The sequence below is a fragment of the Mauremys reevesii genome, linkage group 19 (genome assembly GCF_016161935.1).
Source record: "Mauremys reevesii isolate NIE-2019 linkage group 19, ASM1616193v1, whole genome shotgun sequence".
Lineage (NCBI taxonomy): Eukaryota > Metazoa > Chordata > Testudines > Geoemydidae > Mauremys > Mauremys reevesii.
In genome coordinates this window covers 23,788,260-23,801,168 of record NC_052641.1, presented here as the reverse complement: position 1 = coordinate 23,801,168, position 12,909 = coordinate 23,788,260, and the positions used below count along the sequence as shown (strand labels likewise).

The 12,909-nt window shown below is 45.2% G+C and overlaps 1 protein-coding gene across 11 annotated transcripts in view; it reads left to right on the top strand.

Moving 5' to 3' along the window:
* Window positions 1-12,909, top strand: part of NR6A1 (nuclear receptor subfamily 6 group A member 1) — a 182,088-nt gene that overhangs the window by 143,577 nt on the left and 25,602 nt on the right. For all 11 annotated transcript variants that reach the window (XM_039506651.1, XM_039506641.1, XM_039506642.1 and 8 more), the window contains one exon: window positions 5,298-5,528. In XM_039506651.1, the coding sequence (XP_039362585.1) occupies window positions 5,298-5,528 (231 nt within the window). The remainder of the gene's footprint in view (window positions 1-5,297; window positions 5,529-12,909) is intronic.

Genomic DNA, 12,909 nt, shown 5'->3' with positions numbered 1-12,909 from the left:
CCTCTCTGAACATACTTGAATAACATCTATTTTTTAAATTCAGTTTGTGTATAACAAAAAATTGTAATGATTAAAAATACGTTGTGTACATGATTTGCATGGGATGACAAGAGTTAAAGCATATTTGGCCCTGGTAGGGCCCTTCTGCAGAAAAAGGCTTTACATACAAGTTGATAGAATTATTTTAAGTACAACCGACTTCAAATGTGAAGCAAGATTTAGGTCTAACTGTGTAGATACAAGATAATGAGAATACATCTAGGTTAACAGTCAGTTGCTTTAGCCATCATTTACTTTATTTTCCTTTCAGTTTGACATCTCTGTCTATGAAAATTACTACATGCCCACTGCGATCCTTCCTGAGCCATGCATCAGCCCTATTCTGTCTCAGTGGGAACATTACCGTCTTAAGATACCAAATTTAATATGACAGCTCCTATTGCTGGGAGTAGTACAATTTACATTTTTTCATCCAAAAGCCTCTCATTAAGATTTGTAAAGGGAATTGGCTGGATTTTTTTCTTTGTGTCTTAACCTTATCATTTGTATTATAATGTTGATTTGGATTCTTGTGTGTCAGTTGCACAGCAAAGCTTTTGCTGATACTCCTGGGGTAAAACAGAGACACCCCATCTTTCTGGTGTCTCATACCTGCCTGAACAAAACACAAGCTATAACCATTCGTGTTTATATAGCAGAGATCAATGTGTATCTGTTAGCCAAATTCTCTCTGCTTTCGCTCTCGGATCATGTCTGTTGACTTAGAGCAAAGCTTTCCATGTGAAAGTCCAATTTGGCTTCTGCCAGCCACCTCCAACTCATTCGCACGGATTTATTTCTGCCATATGGAAACCTGAACACCGAAGCAAGTCTGTCATGCTTGCCAAGCTACCCACTTCACCCCAGGCATGATTCTGCATACGCCGGTTGCCCTGTGCACAGTAGTGCTGCTGTTTGCACTCAGTCTGTGCTGTATCCGCCCCGAGTTGAGTGCTATCCTCTCCTCTCACACTAATGTTGAACTAAGGAGGTAGTGCTGCGGCCCTGGCAGTGCTACTAGCACAGCACCTCAGAGAGGAGGAGCAATCTGTAGGAGGAGTAAGACACAGCATAGTATTTAAATTGATGTGCTAATGCTCCCCAGTGTCATGCCTCCAGTCTGCATGAGAATCTGGAATCCTCTGAAATCCATCATTGTCAGAATTAATCTCTTATAAACTTGTGTTTTCTTCCAAGCTTTGGACAGGTATTGGCATTTTTCTAATATGTGGCACATATTTACTGTTAATATCCGATATTGAGCAGAATGTTTAAATGAAAATTAAGATAAAATTGGAAATAAAATATGGATCTTGGAGGTAATACAATATCCATGGACCACATTAGTAAGGAAATGTCACTCAAGCCTTTGATCTCAACTCCGTTCTTTATTAACTACAGTTAAAAGAAACACATGAAACGGGATCACGGGAAGCCATGAAGTCTCTCATTTTGACACTGAAGTATGGTGATGTAAATTCTGCTGTAATGTTGCATGTGGAATAAAGAAAAATTACATTTTTGTGACATGATTAGGGTATTATAATGAAGGACAGTTATTGCAATGTAAAATAATCACTTTCCAGAATCCAAACTGCAATTTATTTGACAAGCCCTTGTGTAAGTGGGGGAATTGTCCTGCTATTGTATAAGCCAGGAAAGCTTCCCACACTACCCTGGTGGAATTGGTTAGCAAAAGGATCGGAGTCCTCGCTCCCACTCCCTTTACCCAGAGGCCTGCCTGATCTTGAGGACTCCCCTCCCACTCTCCTGTGTGGCAGTGTCCTTGTAATCTTGACAAGGCTGGGCCCAGGATTCCTGGGGGGCTCGACACCTAATCTTGTTGTGGTTACTTAGGACAGGGCAGGGCTGCCCGGGTGGGGGGGAGTGGGGCAATTTGCCCAAGGCCCTGGGCCCTGCAGGGCCCCCCACGAGAATATAGTGTTCTATAGTATTGCAACTTTTTTTTATGGAAGGGGCCCCCAAAATTGCTTTGCCCCAGGCCCCCTGAATCCTCTGGGTGGCCCTGGGACAGGGGCTAGGATGTCCCCACTCCAGGGTACTCTCTCCACTCTAGACGCTTCCCTGATCCACTGATCATTGCATATAGTTCAAAGGCAATACAATTTATTAAACAGCAATCAGTTTAAAAAATGAGGGAAAAAAGGGTAAGGTTAAAGGAAACCAGTAATCCCACTCTGTGCGCCTGGGGAAACCAAAACCAGACCTGCCTGGAGCATAGGGAAGCTCGCAGTCTGTTCCTCACGGGTGCTGCAGGCAGGACCGTCCCTAGGGTGGTGCGGGGCCCAAGACCTATCTGCCTGGGGGTGCTCCCCTTGGCTCCGCCCAGGCCCTCCCTCACTCTACCCCTCCCCCCAAAGCCCCACCCCGCCCTGCCTCTTCCCTTCCCAGTTCCACCCACTCCCCCAAGCGAGCTGCGCTCTGGCTCCTCTCCCCCAGCACTTCCTGACCCTGCGTATCAGCTGATCCACAGCAGGTGGTAGGTGCTGGGAGGGAGGAGGAGGGGCGGGGGAGTGGGAGGTGCTGGTAGGGGGGCTCCTCCTTGCCCCCCCCCGCCCACCTACATGCCATTCATCTCCCTACCCCACTTGCCCTCCTGCCTCACCTCCCCACCCGCAGGGCCCCCCAAAGCATGGGGCCTGGGGCAGTTGCCCCAATTCACTGTATCCAAGGGACGGCTCTGTCTGCAGGGATGCTGCAGGTCAAACACTTGCTCTGGCAGTGGCCACACACCCTCAGGCTCTAGGTGGCAGGGCCCTTCTCCCCAGCGTCAGCTCATCCGTTGGGTTTATGATTAAGGCCCTACCAAATTCATGGCCATGAAAACCACATCACGGACTGAAATCTGGTCTCCCCCCGTGAAATCTGGTCTTGTGTGCGTTTCCTTATACAATACAGATTTCATGGGGGAAGACCAGCATTTCTCAATTTGGGGGTCCTGACCCAAAAGGGAGTTGCAGGGGGGTCAAAAGGTTATTTTAGGAGGGTTGCGGTATTGCTATCCTGACTTCTGCACTGACTTCAGAGATGGGTGGCTGAAGAGCCGTGGCTGTTGGCCGGGTGCCCAGCTCTGAAGGTAGCATCCGCCAGCAGCAGTGCAGAAGTAAAGGTGGCAATATCATACCATGCCACTCTTACTTCTGTGCTTCTTCCTTCAATGGTGGGCAGCCAGAGAGTGACGGGCCCAGCTCTGCAGGCAGCAGTGCAGAAGTAAGGGTGGCAGTGGCAATACCATGCCACCCTTATTTCTGTGCTGCTGCCGGCGGCAGCTCTGCTCAGAGCTGGACTCCTGACCAGCAGCCGCGGCTCTCTAGCTGCCCAGCTCTGAAGGCAGAGACACTGCCAGCAGCAGCACAGAAGTAAGGGTAGCAGTACCACAACCCCCCCTACAATAACCTTGCAACACCCCCAACTCCTTTTTGGGTCAGGACCTCTACAATTACAGCACTGAAATTTCAGATTTAAATAGCTGACATCTTGAAATTTAGAATTTTAAAATTCCTATGACCATGAAATAGATCAAAATGGACTGTGAATTTGGTAGGGCCCTAGTTCTGATCCCTCTCCAGGTCTGGCCTGCAAGACCTCTTGGCTTCTCCTGGCACTGGGCCCTCAGCCAGGGTTCCCCTTGTGCTTCCCAGCTGCTCACTGCATCTGGCTCTGGACTGCTTCAGCTCAGCTCAGCTCCCTAGACTGCTCCTCTGGTTCTCGCTGGCTCTACTCTCTCCTTAGCTCAGCCCTTCTGGCCAGGCAGTTCCAGCTCACCTGGAGGACGGGACCCCATGCTCCAGACTCCCTCATTGACCTGTCTGCCTTGTTGGCCTGTCCCCATTGGCCCTGGGGATTGTTAGACTCAGGGTCTTGATCTCTTATTGGCCCTTCCCCTTTCTTTTGGTACTGGGAGAGGGCCAACCAAAAAAACACACTAAGTTTCAGTAAGGTGCCAACAGTCCCCTTATGTTTGTATAATTTTTTTGTTAAATTAACTTACTGGGTGAATGGAGCACTTCTGTGGGGTTTCTTTTTAAGGCATCTTAGACTTTGCTTTATATTACTTCCTCCTTCTCACCACCAGATCATATTAGAATTATTGCTCTTGATCTCCTCTGAAATCTAAAATTTAAATTAAAATGAAATGCTTTATTTGTTTATTATGGTTGCAAATGGGATTCCTGGAAAGTCTAGATTTAACATATTACTGAAGATTCAGGCCTGGGAGTGGAAGGAGAAGCCCCAGTATTAGCTGGTAATGAATCACTTCTCGTAATCAGTTGTTCTGTTGCCCCTTGGAAACTGAAACTGATGAGAAGCCTAGCTGTTGGATTATTGTGGTCTGGGTGAGGATAATATTAGTGCAGTTAAGAAACCTTCGTTACTTATTGCAACTCCTTTCTTTGCATTACTTGGGAAGGAGGCCAGCATCTCTCTGCTATGGTATTATCATGGTGCTGGAGTCTGGTGATGTAAATGTGATGCAATCTCGCTTGGCCACTTTTTAGGTCATTTATTTATTAGTGGGTAGCAGATGGCAGGGTTAGGGGAAATATCCAAGTGTCTGTAAGTGTACATGGAAGGGGGAGTGCAAAAGAGCAGGTACTGTGTCTCTCTGCCCTTTTTCTCTCTTGTAGTGTGGTTTTGTTTGTTTGTTTTTGATTTTTTTTTTTTCAAGGAGCAGGTTTGGCACTCCTGTCTCAGATCCTTGTGTGATGCTGAAGTCTTCAGTGGAAGACTGTCAGTTCCTTACAGGAGACACCATGTTTTATATCTCTAATCTAGCCACACCTTCCTTAGGGGCAGTAATGTTACAGAATAATGCTGTGGCTACCCAAGGACAATCTGCTGCTTGGATTTCAAACCATTAGATGCTCATTCTTTCTTGTTAAAGGTCTTCAGTGTCAACACACTTATGCTAAAATCTTCTTGAATATTTAATTTGAAATTAGGCCATTTCTGAGATTGAGCTGGGATGTCTTTCCCATGCATACTTCAGCCATATTCTGTAGCATCTCACTGGTGCTAAGGGTTGCCTTCGTGCTGTCAGGAGTATGCTGTGTGTCTGTATGCCAGGAGCTTCACAAGGCTCTGCTTTGTGGGTGTACAGTGATATAATTTTCATTGTTGTAGGCATGGGGTGCGAGGGTGGAGGCACGCATATCTCACTGAATAAGGAAGGTTTCAGATCATTTATTTTTTCAGGCATGCCATTTTCTGACTACAAAGTGTTGTTTTTCTTCCAGATGACCGGGTTGATCAGCGAACCTGCCTTATCTGTGGAGACAGAGCTACAGGTCTGCACTATGGTATCATCTCCTGTGAAGGCTGCAAAGGGTTTTTCAAAAGGAGCATTTGCAACAAGCGGGTTTACAGATGCAGTCGAGACAAGAACTGTGTCATGTCACGCAAACAGCGAAACAGATGCCAGTATTGCAGGCTGCTCAAGTGCCTCCAGATGGGGATGAATAGGAAAGGTAAAGAGAATTAAGCTTCTTTAATTGTTTAGTGTGCACACACAGGGCAGAACATTGCAGCCAGTTCCTCTGTGGACAGAAGCCATCCCTTTCTGTGAGAGGGTAGAAAGATTTCTTCTTTTGTTTGAATTTTTGATACCTTCAAAACGTAAATTTTGGTTTTCTTTAAACAGTCAGTTAAAAACTAACAAGAATATCTCTGTGCTCCCATAGGGGACTGGATGTCCCCTTCACTCATTATTTTGGTTTGGTGCAAAAGACAGTATTGGTTCAGTTTACTAACAGTGTTTGCTGTGCTCTGGGAATCTGTGCTGGATGTGGACAGTACTTGTCAAACTATTCAACTGACCTGCCTTGACACTGATGTATCATTTTGTCATTGCTAGTGACACTACACACTGGTGTCTGATTGAGGAGGCACTTTCATTTGAACTCCCAGTTTTCAGGAGTTTATCATGTTCCCCAAATTACTTTTCTGGGGTGAAAGTTTTCAAACCTTCTCATTTTCGAGGTACATTTTTTGAGAGAATATTATCTTATTTGACCACTCAAAGGGTGAGAAACTTGTGATTGCCTATTAACAGAAAAGGCAAATATCAGCATGCTTTTGTGTTATAGAGGTAGAGAGGGTTAATCCAGCTCAGGTACCGAATTTCCTCCCTACTTAAATGTAGAGCCCTGCACAGGATCTGCACCCAATCTGCATCCTCCAGGGTCAACCTGTGATCCGACACGCAATCTGCTAGCTGTCTTTTACCTGTATCCGCAGCAGCAAGCCATCTCACAAGGGCTGGGGGTGGGGAGAAGGAGCGAGGAAGAGGCAGCGCAAGGGCGGGGACTGGGGGTAAGGGGCAGAATCTCAAGGAGAAGGTGTGGTGGGGGCAGAGGGAAGGGGTGTCGCATCACATGCTGCTCCTGGGGGCCCACGAGCCATGGCACATAGCAGCAGCAGCAGCACTGTGTGTTGCATCACAGTGGGGCGGAGGGGTGGGGAGTCAGATCCCTGCCCGCTCCAATACCCATGGCCAGGGACGGGCCCTGCTGCCCAAGAGCCGGCAGGCCGGACCCAGGACTGGGAGCGCAGCCAGTGCTGCTGAGCCATGTTATGGTGGGAACTCTGGCGCTGCCCAAGGGGCCCGAGCTGCTGGACAGGAAGCGGCGCAGCGAGTGGGTGCCACTGGCTGCTGGCCCTGAGCGTGCTATGCCCCCCCGGCTGCCGAAGCCGGGCACTGCAGGCCAGGCGCCACCGGTGAGTAGAGCCCTTTGCGTTTGTATCGGCATCTGATCTACTATCCACAAAAATGGACTGTGGATATCTGCGGATTTGCAGGGCTCTGCTTTAAATGTCTTTTGTGTTTTCTGTGGGAATACAGTACTCATCTCCTGCCTTCAACTTTAGGGAAGAGAGGCTAGTGTAGACAAGGCCTGTGTGTGCTGGCTCCAAAACAGTTCTGTCAAAACACTGGAGTTGCAATGGGCGGGGGGAAATTGAGAGCTGACACCATTTTAAAAATGGGAATTAAAATTGTTCACCGTGATCAGCTCAATGAGGGTAACTGTGCAGCACTCTCCTTGCATGTTGTCTTTCACTTTTGAAATACATGCCAGCTCGTTTATGCCATGCTAAGGAAACCAATGTTTGTGCCTCCATTACTAGAATTAGAAAAGTGACTTTTGCTAAGATTGATTTTTAAAACGTAACCAAACATGGCGTTCTAGCAAGGACAAATATTTTTGGAAAGGGCAGGGGAAGGGATTTTTACTATAGTTACCATTTGTTGGATTACCCCTCCTTGAAACAGCTTTAAATAGCCATTTAAAAAATCCCTAGAGACTACAGAAAGGCCTTGAAAGTTAGGGACAGTAAAAGATTTCACGGACATCAGGAGTGCCTGACTTTTTAATCACAGGCCACAGTTAGACCTTTCCTTAATCATCCCCTAAGAATTTGCCGTTTTACACTTAAAACTTTCTTCATGAGGTGGCTCTCTTGTATCGTAATAGTTCCTGAATAGTCTGCCTCTTTTCTGCCAGGTACAGCTTCACCAGGAAGGGTGATGCAGAGTAGGAGCTCTGCACTTTCAATTTGGGGAGTTCTGTAATATAATCTCCTCCTGTAGATAAAGTGTGGAATACACTGATCAGTTTGAAAATCTGTCACATTATCTTCTAATTTAATCTGATGTGCTTGCCCCTCTACTGCCAAGGGAAAAATCCATTTGTTTTAGCTCGTGTGGTAGCTCACTGCATTTGTATCATAGAGCTGTTAAAATAATTGTGGAATGGTCACAGAAATTACAGTCCAAAAACTGACAGTCAGTGGAGGGAGAGGAGTTATGGGCAACAGTTTTATAATGGAATATTCACTTTAGACATTGTCTAAAGTAAACTAAAGTAAATCTTGGTTATACTTCCTTTCAGCTGAACACTGACAGAAGCAACTGTTCTAAAATGCCATGCAGCATCAGATAATATGGTTGGCATTTTGCTCATGGGATGACTGGTGTGTGGTTAACTGGGCCATGCAGGGTTTTTGTAATCTAGGGCACATATGATGCTCGCTTTTAATTTAAATAGAAAAGTGCTCTTGTAAAGAAGTTTTTTGATGTGGTTAATTAGCCCATCAAATCCCTGTTTTAACTTGAAAAGGATTGTTTTTACTCTTCCCTGGAATAAAGAACTGATTTTTCAAAACTAACCTTCCTAGTATGCATTTGTGTTCAGTGACACATCAACATCTTGACCATTTAAATCTTGGGAATGTGGCCTCCTAAATTTTAAAAGCAAATTTTTTTTTATTTTTTTTTTTAGTTTAGCAACAACAAACAGGAAATTGAGTAGAACTGGGTGAAGCTGTAATATAGTGATTGTTCAGGCTCGCTCCTTTGATATGCATAGAGGGTATTAGGCCTCAGAAGGCAAGTGAGTAGTCATTGTGGGAAAGGCTGCTTCCTGGATTCAGAAGCAGAAATGTCATTTCTTTTAAACCCAGCTATCAGTTCTCCTAAGACTGTTATCACTAATGTGAAAGCCACTCACCAAATTCATTCTTAGATGTTCTTACAGAACATGTTATACAGTCACTAAACCCAGAGCTCCACAAATACTGTTTTATAGTGAAACCCCTATTACAGTAAATGGTGTTTGAGATGAGATGAAAAAAAGATGCCCTGACCATTTGTGCTCATAAAAGATCCCAGGGCATTTTGCTCAGTAGGAACAAGGGTTAGTCCTGGCTAAATTTAAACTTGGAGAATGTTATGTTCTGAATGATCAAAACTCCACAGGGTTGGAGAAATGGTCAGTTCACTCTCCTGGTTGGTGTGCTTTGCCTCCTACCTTCTCATAGATGTTTCAGTGCTGAGTCTATCAGTGAGAGGCCCTTGCCACACCAGAAATGCACTACCTTCCCCTAGCAGTTGTCAAAGACATCATCAAAACTATACAGGAATCTGTTCTTTAAATACCAACCCTCAAAAGTTTAAACCTCCATTGCTCCTTGAGCGGCTGATGGGGGATTACTGTGAAGTGATGCAGGCCTCATTCCTTTTAGCTCCCACTTCATTCCAAGTCTCTGCCCTGCAATGGGCAATGGAATCCCAGTTTTCAGTGGGCTCTGGTAAACTGCAGGAATCCTTTAATCTGCCTTTGTACATAGGGAGACACCCAAGGTGTGACTGAGCTGTTGAGTGTCCCATGTTATCCACTGGAGGTTACAAAGACTGGGAGCATTTGCCTATGTTATAAGTTATCTAATGTAAACTTATCATTTATGTTCCAAGGATTCTATATTTGAAAATATTTTTATTACAAGAATTCATGTGTGTTTTTTCTGGTTCAGAAAGCATCTAAAACAATCTTTACAAAGTATGACCTGTAGTAAAGGTCTTCAGAGAGAGTTAGAATTCGAAGCACTTTGATCATGGCCCATGTGGTTTTCTGTGTTATTGCATGTACTTATTCCATTCTCTTGATTTTTTTTTTCCTTTCTCCAGTTTAATTATTGACTCCCGGCCTTATAACTGTCATCCTTGTAATAGGCCCTTCTATTTAGATACTTTTTCCACTCATTAGATTATGGGCAGAGTTGTTAGTTACACAGACAGAAGGTTTTCCAGTTGTGGCATTATGTGGGCGTAGTTGCCTTCATTTGTGATCTGCACAAAGGTACTGATCGATATCCTTCAGGGTTTTATTCTAAATGGTAAGTCTCAATATTTGAAGGCTTTAGCTGCTGTTCATTCAGAAGGCAACAGCGACATCTCCTGGCCACTGCTCGGGCATACCACATTGAAATACAGACTAGTTTTCCTTTCTTTCCTTCCTTCTCCTGGGAAACTCCATTAATTAATCTCCTTGAAGAGCAAAGTCAAATAGTCAGGGCTTTTTCTGCAGATGAAAACCAGATGTTCTCTTAGAATGGTAAAAAGAGGGTAACTGGTAACAACATTATTTATAGCTGTTTACGACACTCCAGGCTGGATGGTTTTTCAGTTGTGTGTTTAAAAAAATAAATTTAATTAAACTTGGGGGGAGGGTATTTCAAACAAGACCTGTGTAACTTATCAAATCACCATGTTCAAAGATAATTGCGGCTCAGCTGTGTTGTTATATGGCTGTTGGGTGGACAGGAAAGTTGCTCATCTTTTTACCCCGGTAGATACCAAGGTTAAAGCATAATTCTGTAGTGGCCAGAAAAGAAGTTATAGCATGATTGGACCACAAATATACTTCACAACCATGTTTAAATGTATATTTTTGTAGGGTCGGCAGGCCTCTTGGCATTCACTTGATCATTGCCTGTTAGGTTCACTCCCTCTGAGACACCTCGCACTGGCCAATGTTGGCAGACAGAATACCAGGCTGGATGGACCTTTGGTCTGACCCAGTATGGCCGTTCTTATGTGTTCAGCTTACAACTTGCCGTTTCTCTCCTGAAGAGCCTTTGACAGTGCCTCGTAACCAAGACAGGTAGTGCGGGAATGCTTGGAGAGCAGCCTGTTCTTCACCATGCATTTTCTAGCATGTAAGTCATGAAAGAAATGTTACACAGGTTAACAGAAATGTCCCCAACATGTGAACCATCACCAAACATCACTTCTACAGGCGTAGGCTAGTTACAGAACTGGTAGCACTTCAGAAGGAGTAACAACAATCTCTATTAAAAATCCCACTTAAAAGCATACTAAATAAATGATGTTTCCAACCATGATAAAAAAAAACCCTTGAGGCAGGCAAAGCACCTTGTAATTACTATTGCGTAAGGAAAGGGGGAGTCCAAAATAGGGGTGCCAAACAGCAAAAAGGACTGCTGCTTCCAGATGTACAGCATCTCTGCAGATCTCTGAATAAAGTAGTAATGGTAAGTACAAAGTATCACAAGGGCTTGATTTAGCAGCTCTTCTAAGTTAAAATGTCTCTTGTTTAAACCAAGAACAAATGCAAAGGTTTGAAAATGAATGAAATATATTTAGATCGTGTAAATCTGGCAGTCAGGTTCTGCACCAGCTGAAATTTATGCAGCACTGTCAGACAGAGCAGCCACCAAAGTTCCATAATTATCTAGCTGTGAGCTGACACAAGCATGGATAACCATTTCAAGATCTGAGGCTGAAATGGCTGTGGCCAAGGAATAGTCCTGTAATCGTAGAGATGACTTAACGTTTGAATTTTAGTGCTTCTCAAAAACTGTAAAAGAAGGCTGAACGAGACCACAGAGTGCGTTCCAGGTGCAGCAAACAAAATTTGAATGAAGAACTTAGTTTAAGATTTTCTCTGCTTAAAGTACAGCAGACTCCTGTGCATCCTCTCCGAAAATGGTGACTGCACAGTGTTGGCCTGGCAGAAGAAAATATATACAGTGGTATTTTACCCAGCCTCAAAGTGCTGAAAAAAAATCACCAGTGTCCTGAAGGAATACCAAGTAGTGTGGTGCTTGCATCAGCTAGAGCCCTGATCTGGATTACACCTTTACTATGAAAACCAGATAAGCAAACAAAATGAAGAGAAGATCCAGCTTAGGGTAAGCATTACAGTTCAGTGCTGCAGGTAGACAGAGTAGGCTCAAGAGTACAGGAGGTTGTAGCGGGTGTTTGCTCATTTGGAGACTGTAGTTGCTCTTCTGGTTCCACATGCCTATTTTGAAGGATGGCTGGCAGCTTGTCAAACCAGTTCAGCTGGGAAGTGGGCAGTGCTGGAGTGACACAGCATGCTGTAAAACACAGACCCATGTGTGTGATGCTAGCTCCCAGGCATCCTTCAGGCATTCTGTATTTCATTAACTCAGCCTGGTTTTATGGGGCTGTGGATGGAATCTTCTCTCTCCTGAGCCTAATGAAGAATGCTGCGGCTGCCTCCTTATCTGAATGCCAATCCACAGACTGCCAGACCAGAGGTGATGCCATTTTCTCTGTACAGCTTTGGCTGTGGTAGCTTCTCCCTTGCCTTGTGGTTCAGGCTGCAGGTTGGCCTCTCAAGCCTTGGGAGTCAGGTTGGCTTGACAGCTCAACCTGAGCCTCAACTTCCACACTATTGTTCTTAGCTCGCTAGCTCAAGCCTCACAAGTGAGAATCTCTCAGCCCTGGCTGCGGGGCCCGCTCTGAGCTGCAGGGTAAACATACCTTGAAGGCATAGCATTTACGAAGTGCTCTGAAGAATGAAAATGTTGGAGAACCTCTGAAACAGTGACTCACCACTGGGAGTCACTAGGCTTCACTGGGATTATTCGTACTGGGGCTGAAGTTTTGTCCTTTTATTTTATTTTTTTACTCCTGCCCCCTTAGGGCTTGGCTACACTTGAGAGTTGCAGCGCTGGTGGAGGCTTTCCAGCGCTGCAACTTAGTAACTGTCCACACCTGCAAGGCACATCCAGCGCTGCAACTCCCTGGCTGCAGCGCTGGCTGTACACCTGGTCTGCTTGGGGTGTAACGAGTGCAGCGTTGGTGATGCAGCGCTGCTCGTCAGGTGTGGCCACACACCAGCGCTGTTATTGGCCTCCAGGGTATTAGGAGATATCCCAGAATGCTTTTAACTAAATTACTCTCTTTGTTTTGTTATGCAGCCTCTCTTTGTTTTGTTGTGAACTTGGGGGAGCTGCTTATCTAAAAAACAAACTCAGCTCCTGTTTGCTGTGATCAATCTGTAAATGAGATAACCCCTGTGAATGAGGCAGGCAGGGGGATGAGTGTTTGCTTGATGAGAGAAACAGCTGCTTATCTGGTCTGCAGGCTGTTTGCAGTTAAGAGTAAGGGGTCAGGAAAATTTTCTGATTTTGCAAGGCAGGGCGCTGATACACAGTGTCGGCTCCAAAAATCCACTCTCTCTCTCTCCCCCGCTCCCTGTCACACTCCACCCCACCCCCCTCTTTTGAAAAGCACGTTGC